The sequence below is a fragment of the Ostrea edulis genome, chromosome 9, assembly GCF_947568905.1.
Source record: "Ostrea edulis chromosome 9, xbOstEdul1.1, whole genome shotgun sequence".
In the NCBI taxonomy this organism is placed as follows: domain Eukaryota; kingdom Metazoa; phylum Mollusca; class Bivalvia; order Ostreida; family Ostreidae; genus Ostrea; species Ostrea edulis.
The window spans coordinates 35,005,084-35,018,597 of record NC_079172.1 but is presented as its reverse complement, the minus strand read 5'-3'; the positions used below and the strand labels follow the sequence as shown (position 1 = coordinate 35,018,597).

Here is a 13,514-nt window from a genome sequence, read left to right as displayed (position 1 = left end):
TAACCACCCTCATTAATGCCGTATCTCTTTGACTTCATTTTTAGACAGGGCCACAGCTCAGCCGTGGGGAACATGCACCCATTATCATACACCAAGACAAGTGATTCGTAACCGGAAGTGCACACAATTTAGCAGTTTAAGTTTCTCATTTAGTCATATTGCCATAATTTCTTCCCCAAGGACGTTTTCGGTAAAGTTCGGGTTGGTTCGGACAGGTTGTTTTTCTCGAACAATAAAACTGATAACGACGCTTAATTATAATGCCGCGTGCATTTACCTATCAACACAGAAGTCGTCATTGTCCAAAATTATTCTTGATAATATCGAACTCGGTCTGTGTACCCCAATATGCCATGTAATTTTCTCAGCCAGTGTTATCTGCCTTCAGTGAAGGACGAATCCGCATGCAAACAGTACAAAATTCCGTGGGGGTTTTCTTATATGTAAAATGCCCATTTTAACAATTTGTCAATAAATGTAAAATCTTCGATCGACTGAAACTGTTAGACTTCCCCTAAGAGGAAAACTCTGCCATTGTCATTTTGATGCATGCATGAAAAGATTTACACCCAGTTATTATTCTTCGTTGGAAAATTTTGCAGAAAATACTTCTAAAATAAATATATGTATATAATTAAGAGAAGTCATTATCATCAAAAGAAAGAAAATAATGACCTACGTTGTTTATAAACTCTGATTATTGCAGAAAAAAATGAAATAAGTATGTATTTATTTGACAGGGATTTTAAGTTGTTATTGTTGACAAAGATAAATTATTTTTTATTGCGGAAGCGATAATTTTTGATAAGTGATCAAGCCCTTTGACATTTAAGACGCTAATGAGACGGCGTGTAACAATCAGGCCATTCAGATCCACCTTGGCATATCCGGGGTTTAAATACGATGGCAGCGATATGAGGGGAGTTCAGTAACCGCGCGCCGGGTATTTAGTGTTGTCTTGTCTATATCCGGTTACAGATCAAGTTGCTCCCTGATTGGCTGTCGTATTATGGTTTATCACGGTATACGAATAACTTGAGTACGTCTTGGATGGCTGCAACTGGACATCTTTTCGAGCTTAAAACTGTTTAAATATGCTAGAATTAGATACCATACAAGTTTGATCTTCTAGGTTTGATACTATTTGGTTTGCTTCTATTCAAGATCATGTGGTGGTGGCGCCCACTGTTATATACTATTGTAGCAGAGGCGCGGCATTGCTTATGCCTGCGTTAGACGGGAGCTATGGATATAAGAGATTCGTCCTAAGGATAAAGTCCTTGTCATAGTGGAGATCGAAACCGCGACCTTATACTCATCAGAACACAGCCACTCTACCGTGGGAATACGCCCGAATCATTAAGATCGTAGATAGCACGTTTAGCTTATTTGTATGTGTACACGTGCACGCACTACAATATAACAATTAGTAACTTATAAATTTGGCACATTTATCGTGAGTCTTCACGATCTTGGATAGTTCACTCAAGATAATTAAATATTAGTACAAGTTTCAGGGTCTAGTTGCACAAAAGTTAGTTAAGTTTCACTGACAGTAACTCAATTTACTGCTATATATAGATGTTAAAGTTAATGGAAAGTTAACTGTCAATTAAAGTTAACTATCCATCGTGCAAATCGGTCCAGGAGTATCATAGCGCGGAGGGATAACTTTAATACATGACTTTGAATGTCGCTCTATAAGAAAATACAGTAAGACCCCATCAGAAAAGTATACTTTAACACATGTACATGTATGTATGAATTCATTTTAACACACGATTGAAACATATTCGACAATAGTTCTGACATGCGCTGTCGAGTGTTGCTATCTATAACATAGAGATCAAACGGAATCTTCTACTACAGAAAGTGATGACTACACCTGTACAGAAATTAACCAGTTCTATGTAACAAGGTGAACTATATCAGGAACAGCTTAAATCTCTGGACAAAGTTCTCGTCACCTCCGTTCACCTTTTCCTCTGTTCTCTCGTCGAATGACTTAAAACTGTGAGACATTTCATGTTTTCGCAGATTAGACCAAATTTCCGAGCGATTTTCCCAGCGCTTAACCCAAGAATGTGCTTTGATTTGACACCGAACTAACGGGGGAGATTGTGCAATGTCAGGTCATGTTGACACAAAGATTATGTATGCAATGACAGGGCCGCTCAGGTTCATAAAAAATCACGCTTTTAATCCTCTGATACACATTAATGCACCATCACTAATCCCGCGCCCTGTGTGCAGCCGATATATGTCTTAATTCCATGAGCAGACGATAGCGTACCGCCCGAAATCCGGAGATAGGGATCACACGACTCCTATGGCGGGCTGACGGTGTGGTGTGACCCGGGAAACTACCCATCTGTCAAGTCTTAAGACTCTAAATGCACGTCCTGATATCCCATGCGATCCCAGCCACCTTACGCTACGTTACATAAAGTTTCCTCACATAGCTAGAAAAGAATTCATGAAGAGGGGATCATTTCTATACCGATAAGTCGTCGAATTACAACATGGGCAATTGATATAGTATTTTGTTAACTAAGACCATTTTCGTGATCCAAAAATAATCTTAAAGAATTTAGTCCATTAGTGATCTAAAAGTGTGTGTAATCAATCGATAGACTTTCGATTTTTGATAAGTGATCTATTAATCAGGTCTGTTTAGATCCATAATAAGAATGTGGACATGACACTCACTGATAGCACACATGACTCTAAACAACACATGGGTCTATGCTACATGTCCATTTTGATTTTTTGTATTTTCAGAGCTCTCTATCAAAGCAAGCAGAAATCCTGGACGGACGATAAGAATTGCTCCAAATCCTTGGGACTTCTAGGCAAGCAGACGAGGCAGTGTAGGCAAAACCTGGACCTAATGGGAACTATATCTCATGCCGCGTACGTTGCCATGGATACCTGTCAAGGACAGTTTTCAGACCGAAGATGGAATTGCTCGTCTATTCGGAAGACACCTAAACTATCACGCGATTTAGCGAGAGGTAAATAGAAAGTCTCACCTTGAAAATGATGTAATCATAATATAATGTATAGATTTTTAAATTTTCTTTAAAACGATTTTTTTTATGGGAACCGAACGCTTTTGTGGATAATAATGTTTGCACGATATCGTCTTCACTCAGTAACGTGTAAATATTGGACGTCAGACAAGGATAATAAATTCTATTTCCAATGTCATCTAGAAACTTAACAGTATTTGGTGATACAGCTGACATCCCTGAAATATAGAATTAATATTTTTAAAAAATGGAAGAATGAGATCAGAAATTTTATTTTATCAAGTGAATAAAATTCTTCTGAAAGATTTATTTCTATCATGCTCAATTAAAGTTTAGTTTGATAAAGATTTTTTGCAAAAACCTATGACATCACACGAGGATCGATCTACCTTAAAGGCAATTTGTAGGTCGTGAGTTAGAGTCCCACAGAGTTTGAGAAATTCTTAATGATTTTTCACTAAAATTGCTATAATTTGCTACATGAGACAAAATTTTAACCAGATCATTACTACGCCAATCCTACAGTTTTCATTTATGACCATTTGAAAGATAAGCTACACACCTTTACCTCTATACCTGCAGTATCTAAGTTTATATGTCCAGGTCATGTGGTTCATATGTCCAGGTCAATCTAGACTCGGGTCATTTTGAACACATAATTTGAAAACTAATACCAGTAAGTAAATATGCAAGAATATATCAGTTTTTATTATTTAAAATATATCTTACAGTAATAATCACACCACAAAATAGGGAGTTGTTTTCTTTTGTATGTGAGGAACGAAGGACATTCAAATTGTATGGTTGCATTGTTTCGTCACTGAGTTTGAAGACTTTTTAAGATTTTTGTTAATGGAGAATTTCGAATACATCAAGGTGACTCCTATAATTTTGTTCAAATAAATATGAGAGGAGCGTGGATTGTCAGCGGGTGAGAAAGTGTGGAGTCTAGTCGAGTCGATGAGTTTTTATTTTATAAAGTAAGTTTGTGTAATGTTCATGTTATGGCCCAAACCGTTTTTCTATCGAAGTCTTAGCGTTTAAGGACAAGCAATCGTGTTCTATAAATCCTTCAAGAACATATGCAGTTGTTAAAGGCTTTGACAATGCCTGCAAGAAAACATACCGTGTCGAAACAATATTAACTCTATACCCCCTATTTATTGTGGTTTATGAAGCAGAAAGAGCTATCTGCCTTATAATTTAGCACCACAAAAATGGAATATTTCCACAAATCTGACAAAAATACCCCAAAATAAATTAGGAATGTTCACATGTGTTAGTTCGTTCTGTCTCGTTTAGAAATAAGGTGAGAAACATCTTGCATAATGAAGAACTGTAGACATTCAACGAATTCAATTACCATGTCATTTTTTTTTATTTTGTATGTTATCCGTGCAGAGAGATAGAGTTAAGAAAAAATTTCAACTCCACAAAAATGCTTTGTTTGGTACAGTAGAGAATGAGAAACTATCGTCACTTTTCTTACCACTAAAGTAAAGCCTTCGCAGTAGGCTAGGCTTGAAAGAAGGGTAGAATGTATAGCTTATTGAGGTAACAGCTTAACGCAGTTCTATGTGGATAACACGTTTGACGCCCCTGTATTCCTTTAGGGACGTTTGAGTAAAGGGGAGGTAAATAATTAGTCTGATATTATAGTCCGTTAAATATGAAAATTCAACATCCTGTCACTTGCGGAAAATTTGAAGAAAATCTAATTCTTAGTAATATACATTATCATAGTATATATTGCACTATTAGCAATATCCTATAGAAACATTCTAACTTATAGTAACGTTAACAGTGTGAGTGTATAATTTCACACAAAAAATGGCAAAGTTCAGCAGCCTGATGATCTGCAAAACCTTACGTCCCAACTTTTAACTGTTGAGGTAATAAATCGGACAACACGTACTGTGAATGTATATCAACCATCCCCTGAAGATATATTCAAAATCTGTCATTTCTGGAAAATTTCCGAAAAAAGCCAAATGTATGATGCGTAGTCTGAGTATGATATAAACAATCTTCCCTGAAAGCTAGAGGAAGAAGTTAGCTGGACAAATCATGTGCGATATTTGGGACGGACAGGGGTATAACGTCCCGGCTAAGGTCACTGGAACAAAAAAAAATCACCACAATCATTCTAGCTAAGTAGCGTTATGGTCTCATAGCAATTTGTTTATATTATAGATTCTCCTTCTGAAATTTGAAATCGAAGGCTTGATTTTTAGACACAATTCGTCTCCTGAAATAGCCTCGAGTCTTTATAATAGTTGACTTGTCACTGAAATACAATATCATGTCTTCCATCCGTGACCTTCTATATCAAGGTCATAATACATTTATGTTACAACGAGCTTTGAAGGGATATAAAGAAACATCAATAGCGGTCTGCTGCAAAAAGGTCGATGAAAAGGTGAAAATAACGAACAGTGATCATTATCATAACTCCTATAAGGAATACAAAATTAAGAGTAGGACAAAAACGATCCTTGAAAATACCAGAGGTGGAATCAAGTGCCTGGGAGGAATAAATATCCTCTACCGACCGGTCACATCCGCCGTGAGCCCTATATCTTGATCAGGTAAACGGAGTAATCCGTAGTCAAAATCAGTGTGTAAAGATTGGTCAGAGAGCATTTACCCAATTGCAAATTATATCATTATGACGGTCATAAAATTTGCAAAATGATGACTCTAATCGAGACTGTTAAAACCTCTGTAACGTCAACTTGTTTGTCAGTAGCCTGCCTCGATATGATGTTTACATCTTGTACTATATGATTGCACTCTACTTTTATTAACAATGTCGTGTCGGTCAGACGGAAACACTCTGGACGGGTAACAAAACAACAGACGATCAATCTTCACCAAAGCATGGGAGTGGGGGTGGGGTTCAGTACATCCCCGAAGCTGCTTCTGTTTGTTGTGTATATTGTAAACATGTTTTAGTATATAGTACGTCTTCTAAACGACTTCCCTCAGAGATTCATCCAGGTAACCGTGTGTCTATAAACACCGATTCAGCTTGTAGGGTATTCAATATGTGGTTCGTTACAACGAGATAAAGTTGGGTATAGTTCCGGAATATCGATCTATATGTCGGACCATTTCCGCTTTCGATATGTAAATTATTGTCCTAAGACATATTAAAGCAATTTGTGAAACAGCTCTCACTAAAAGCGAGTTTAGATATCTGTTTTATGTGTATCTAGAAATGTCGGTGTTGTTAAACGCGCGGAAGTAACCTCCGAAGAATCGTATTTTAGGAATCACTGATTCACGGTATCATATAAATTGCAAGCGACAGGACACATAAATCTACCAATGAGAAACTAACACTGTATCGTTTTTTGTGATTTATATTGTTACCGAACCGGAGATAAGCAACGTGATGTATTTGACTTTTAGTTTAGAGTTTTATCTTCCTGTAGGTGTTGAGGTGGAATTTCTGCGTCTTGTTAATCTGCAAATAAAATGGAACCACGTGCCACTTCAGATTATTTGTGAAGACCTCTCTTTTGCTAATTCGTTCTGCTTATTGTCTCTCGGTCGAATATTTGATACTTAATTCACAAATCATTGGCTAATATGGGGAGGCGAGCATACAGGAAGCACATTTTTGGCCCAAAATCAGACGATATTTCCCGACAATCGCAACTTTCACCAAACAATGCAAAAACGACCGTGATATATCATGAGTAATAAGCTAATAAATGTAGATAATGTATTTTGATTAAGTTTGTGTGTCTAGAGTTTTCTATGCTATTTACATTGTTATTGTGGGGATTCTTTACATATACGTATTGTGAATTCGATGTCGTGGTTGTTCAGGATACTTGAATCGTTCTAGAGTAACAGCGTAAAGGGTCGCAGGTTCAAATCCCACCGAGGATCGTGAAAATCAGTCCCCAGAATAAGAAAACTTCCAGTATTACCCGATGTCTCGTAACGGCTGTAAAAAAAAAAAATCTGCAGCTCAACTACACTGTCCATTACGTGATGGACTAAGTGCGATAACAGCCATTTCTTCGCTCTCTGTGAAATTTAGTAACTTTGATGTTGAACATGTCAGATCATTTCATCCCAAAGATTCTTAATTTTTGAATAACATGTCCCAAAGATGGTTTTAAAGCAACGATTTATTTTTTCAAACAGGAACAAGAGAGCAAGCCTATGTGTACGCTATATCATCCGCATCTCTCGTGCATTCCATTGCACGTGCATGTAGCGTAGGAGTTACCAACAAATGCAGCTGTGGTACTTTGCCTAACTACCCGCCCCAAGGGAACTTTAAGTGGGGTGGGTGCGGGGACGACCTGAAATATGGGCTTCACTTCAGTGAGCAGTTTACTGACGCAGAACTGATGAAGAAAGGGAAAATTAAAAACTCAAAGAAGTCACAGATGAACAGACACAATAACAAAGTGGGGCGACTGGTAAGTCTGTACCGAGTTATATGTTTTTAAATTCCTTACAGAATTAATGGCAGATGTAGGAGATGGGTGCAGCCATTCCTTAGTTGGGAAAAATATCAAAGAAAAGTTTATTCTTTTTCCAGTTTATAGGGAGCTCCACCCCACCTTTTTTCGGACGGAAAGGGTACCATTTTATGTAAAGTCGCAACACCCTTTAAATGATTTTTTGAGCGCGTCTGCATGTTCAAGCACACAACTTGGCATTTATTTAACTTAATCTGAAGTCACTGGGATGTCGAACCCGGGCCTCTCAGTGGTGAAGCGAACGTCCTAACCTCTATAAGCTACCTCGGCGGGACCGTGTTAAAGGAGTCATGACTCTTGCTAAGAGTCATAAGGAAAAAAACTTGTATGTAAGAGAAAATTTTTCTCAAAGTTGATTCAACGGAGTAAATACGGCTTTTGCTGAATTGTGTACTTCTATATTAATTGTCGCTGATTATTGGGGGAGGAAGGGTTTCTTCATAAAGTATTTAACCATAAGATGAATGCTAAGATGTAAAATCCATGTCCAAATAGCGAATTCGAAAAAGAGTTCTGTCCCTCTAACATATACAATGAATATTGTGTGCATGTTTTACTACTAATATGTCTGCATGCCTTATTCGTTATGTCATTGACTTTGGTGTTTGATAAGATTTAGAAATCATCATCGTGATACAAAGTTATTTGTAAGGGTCAGAGTCTGTTGCTTCAAACAATGACTGCACTTCAGTCTTTTCTTTTTTACAGATTGTTGCCAGAAGCATGACCAGAGCCTGTAAGTGTCACGGGGTGTCGGGCTCGTGCTCCATCAAAACGTGCTGGATGTCACTTCCGGATTTCTCAGTGATAGGGACAACTTTAAAAAATCTATATGCCAATGCTGTGGAAGTGCGGAGAAAAAAACGTAAAAATATGCGGTTATTTGTCCCTGTGCGATCTAATGTACGAAGTGTTTCCAAAGAATCTCTGATTTATTTTACAAAATCTCCTGACTACTGCAGTCCGGATCCAAAGACGGGATCTATAGGAACCAAAGGGAGGTATGTAGTGTTGGGAAACAATTGATATATAGTTATCAATAAGTGATAAATACAAACTTCTCTCAATTGTCATGCCCAAAAACTAACAACTCCTGTATCAAAATTACCAAGTGCCAGTAAAAAGATTACAATTGCCTAGGAATTTTGCGTCGTTACTGGGGGTATCGAGTTCAATCCTGAATCTTAACTCCGTGTCAAAGCTAATTGTTTAATATAGGAAATGATTCTGTCTTCGAATTCGACAAGCGTTCGTCATTAGAAGTGCAAATCACTGGTCTTTTAGATGAAAAGGAATACAAAATTAAGAATTGGGCAAACACAGACCCCTGGGTATGATCTTAAAAGCGGAAGTCCTTTTCACGGAAGGCGTTGGCACGATAAAAAAACTATCCCTGATGCAACCTTGAGCACCTAGAATAGGTCAAAATGTACGGCACTCTGAAGTAAAAAATTCTCAGATAGGATGGAAACAAACAGAATTTACTTTTTATTCAGTTCAGCCAACTTCCGCGTGGGTGACGTAAAGCACATAATTTACTCAGGCCGGCCTAATGTGGTTTGATGTGCAAACATTTGAAATGAGGATGATTCTTATTGATCCTAGAGTCACAATTTAAGCTAGTTCTAAAGTAGTTCAAAGGACCAAATCACCAAACGGACGTGGACACTGGTTACTTGCTTAGGACAATGCAGACTAGGATTTCGCGTCAAGTGTGGCACGACAAACCCTTCCATGGCTTTCAGGTGGATCAGCTGCACTGGTTTAAATTTATAGGACAAATGCTTTTAAAATAGGTGGGGAATTAAATTTGGAGAAGAACTGATTTTTCGGGACAATTCTGTGGGTGCTATGTCCGGTGCATTATTTATTAAAACTGATGCAGGGTGGTCAATAAATGATTTGGTTTTCTACCAGACTTCATTGTGTCTTAAACACACTTTATGATGATTGCGAATGACAATTCGACATGTGGTACTGTATGAACCGACCTTTATTATCTCCTTATCCTAGAGAGTTGGGTTCTCTGTATCGACCTTTATTACCCCTTTGCCCTAGAAAGCCAGGTTCACGCTTACAATAAATGTATATAATGATTTTCACCGATAGCATCAGAGAACTCCAAATATTTCTATATTATAAAGAAAATTCGTCCGCCATAAATCTGCGTTGTTTTGATGTATGAAGCGGTGATTGTTATTATGGGTGTTAACAAGTACTAGAAAGTCATCCCAGGCATTAAAATGGCGGGTTCCAATATCAACTTCCCTCTTCTTGCGACGACTGTAACTGCACGTAAAATGTTTTCGATATAAAGAGAAATAACTCCAACATGTGTGATGTCTGCCTCAATTAGGGTGCATACGTTGGTTACATACATATATGAGTTACACCGAGTTTGAAAAACAATTGACGCTTCATTGTGTATTCATAAATTGAACGTGATTACTCCATAATTAACATGGATGTATATACAGTTGTGTTTACAGGGGTTGATTTCATTTGATACGGTAATCGCAGATTTGTTCAGTTTTGTCGTATATTTGAGGTTTACATGTTTATTATGTTGCTTTTGGGTCCAAATTCGCAACTTGTCCGGCCTTTCCGGCAACCGGTAAAACAACCGCAACTGTATTACGATAGCCTCCACTGTTTATCATATTTCTTATCTTTTATGCAGAAAAGATTTACCAAAAACTGTGAGATCTCTCTACAATAAGTTTGAAACGTGTTCAATTTACGCAGTGGTTTGAAGCATCCGTTTTATACAGTACGTCCTGTCAGTTTCAGGGGAATGGACCAGCTTTATTACTTCATTTATGTAAATGACACGTTTAGTTACGTCATGATGAATAAGAAGCCAGCACATTCACATTGGTCCCAGTTACATGATCAATAAAACAGAATCAATTAGTTATAGTCTGATATTTATGAACTTGCATTATTAAAACGAATGTAACTTTCAATTTTCCTATTTTCTCTACTTCCACAGGTTCTGCAGCAGCGAAAGCTCTGGATGGGGCGGATGTGACGCAATGTGTTGTGGGCGGGGCTACCGAAGCTTCACCAAAACTATAGTAGAACGTTGTGAATGCAAATATTACTGGTGTTGTTACGTCAAATGCAAAACGTGCGAAAAAACTCTTCACTTAAACGTTTGTAGGTAGTGTGTACTTGTTTTAAACTTCAGAGTTTGTTCGTTTACGATATATTCTTCAGTGGACACCGTCAATATTCATGTACATCTGCCCTGGACTTTTGAGGGTGTATGCAGAAACCTCACCCCAAAGAGGAATAGGACATGCTGCCAGAATATCGTGTGGATTTGCCTTTTGTTGTAATAAGGACGCAAAATGAATCCAGAAAAAAAGCCACGATATTATTGCAAATTAAAACGTCATATCGTCACTATTGATGTCAGTCATTTGACTTTTTCTTCAGTTACAGTGTACATTATGAAACGTTATGAAATTGAGGTAGGAGTTCAAAGTTCAGTGCACCATGTACTAATACACTGCCAATTGTATTTCATGAAATCCAGTTGAGGTATGTTTTGATAATTCATTACATACATATAATGGTATGTATGTAGTGGATGCTTCTCAAATGGTTGTCATTGATATCAACGTTGGAGATTGTAGATACGATAATTATATTTATATAATATATATATAGTGATGTATATAAACATGTATCTATTAATTGTCGGTTTTTACTTTTATTTAATAATGTCGTCAAATATTACATGTACACTGTGGTCCATTTCCATTATAGATATACACAGTTTAGTATTATCCATATATAGTTTTATATTTAAAATATTTCATATCGACGTTTAAAGCACATTATTTGGGGTTTTTTTCTTCTGAATAATATATTTATATTTACATGTATGGTAGCTCGTAACGGTTCATGATAGAGAATGTGGCAATATGAAATTAGATAGGGTTGATCTTTATGAACCCACTATCGTTCTGTTGCCGGTATCAATGGTTTAAATTATATTTTCCGGTACTTTTAACTCCGAACATTTTTGATAAGTTCGAATTCTTGTCCCCATGTGTCACAAATTGTGTCTTTAAATCGGACACGTCAATAGCAAAATGATGTTTAAAGTTCGGTCTCTTATCATGTAAACATTGGGGTTGTTTGAAATGTCGTATATAAGATCCGCTTAAAAGTCCAAACACTTTATACATGTGTGCATCGAACTACCGATATCAATATTCTGAATAATACTCGCAAAAATATCCCCGTGAAATCTTCTTAAATCACCCTATTGTCAGATAAAGAATTGAACTGAAACACGTCATATGCCTTTTCTCTCTTACCAGAGCACCACAATAAAAGCAGCCCTCAAACAAACGGTTCATAACTGGAGACACATTCAAAATAAATCAAGATATACATGAAATTAAATTAATGAATATAGTTGTAGAAGTTGCATATTTTGATCCGTGGTTTTTTTTATGCAAACAATTTATTCTAAAAAATATTTACATACATGTATATATTTAAATACATGCCCATTGATCACGTGGTTGAAGTTGATTTTCTTAATTTTTAGATTTGTTTAAAACACTAAAACCAGTAAGACCAGTTGTACTTAAGAGCCAAAATGAGGCTGATTCTAGTACATCTAACTATGTGAAGATATGCGACTGATTCTAGTACATCTAACTATGTGAAGATATGAGATTGATTCTAGTACATCTAACTATGTGAAGATATGAGATTGATTCTAGTACATCTAACTATGTGAAGATATGAGACTGATTCTAGTACATCTAACTATGTGAAGATATGAGACTGATTCTAGTACATCTAACTATGTGAAGATATGAGACTGATTCTAGTACATCTAACTATGTGAAGATATGAGATTGATTCTAGTACATCTAACTATGTGAAGATATGAGACTGATTCTAGTACATCTAACTATGTGAAGATATGAGATTGATTCTAGTACATCTAACTATGTGAAGATATGAGATTGATTCTAGTACATCTAACTATGTGAAGATATGAGACTGATTCTAGTACATCTAACTATGTGAAGATATGAGACTGATTCTAGTACATCTAACTATGTGAAGATATGAGACTGATTCTAGTACATCTAACTATGTGAAGATATGAGATTGATTCTAGTACATCTAACTATGTGAAGATATGCGACGGATTCTAGTACATCTAACTATGTGAAGATATGAGACTGATTCTAGTACATCTAACTATGTGAAGATATGAGACTGATTCTAGTACATCTAACTAAGGTGAAGATATGAGACTGATTCTAGTACATCTAACTATGTGAAGATATGAGACTTATTCTAGTACATCTAACTATGTGAAGTTATGAGATTGATTCTAGTACATCTAACTATGTGAAGATATGAGACTGATTCTAGTACATCTAACTATGTGAAGATATGAGATTGATTCTAGTACATCTAACTATGTGAAGATATGAGACTGATTCTAGTACATCTAACTATGTGAAGATATGCGACTGATTCTAGTACATCTAACTATGTGAAGATAAGAGATTGATTCTAGTACATCTAACTATGTGAAGATATGAGACTGATTCTAGTACATCTAACTATGTGAAGATATAGGTATTAGGTTTTAAATCGGAGTCCACAAACTGTACATGTTTTTACACCTGGACCTCTATGAAAAAAAACTATGATGCTTATTGTTGTGATGTAAATAATATAAATATACTTAAGTTTATAAAATGAAATAAATGTTCTTATATTTTTACCACTGCCTCTTGTTTTGATTGATGTTTTTGTGCAACACGAGGTGGTTGTGTGAATGGGCGTGTAATACTCCGTTTGTGTGTGAGTGGGCAGTGCTTGAGGGGGCGTGTAATACACTGTACCCAGTTTGTGTGTGAGTAAGCAGTGCTTGAGGGGGCGTGTAATACTCCGTTTGTGTGTGAGTGGGCAGTGCTTGAGGGGGCGTGTA

At 36.7% G+C, this 13,514-nt stretch overlaps 1 protein-coding gene across 3 annotated transcripts in view; it reads left to right on the top strand.

Moving 5' to 3' along the window:
- Positions 1–13,307, top strand: part of LOC125659396 (protein Wnt-11b-2-like) — a 47,957-nt gene extending 34,650 nt beyond the window's left edge. For all 3 annotated transcript variants that reach the window (XM_048891056.2, XM_048891055.2, XM_048891057.2), the window contains 4 exons: positions 2,782–3,014; positions 7,194–7,474; positions 8,246–8,538; positions 10,530–13,307. In XM_048891056.2, the coding sequence (XP_048747013.1) occupies positions 2,782–3,014; positions 7,194–7,474; positions 8,246–8,538; positions 10,530–10,704 (982 nt within the window). In that variant the 3' untranslated portion in view covers positions 10,705–13,307. The remainder of the gene's footprint in view (positions 1–2,781; positions 3,015–7,193; positions 7,475–8,245; positions 8,539–10,529) is intronic.
- Positions 13,308–13,514: the final 207 nt, after the last annotated feature.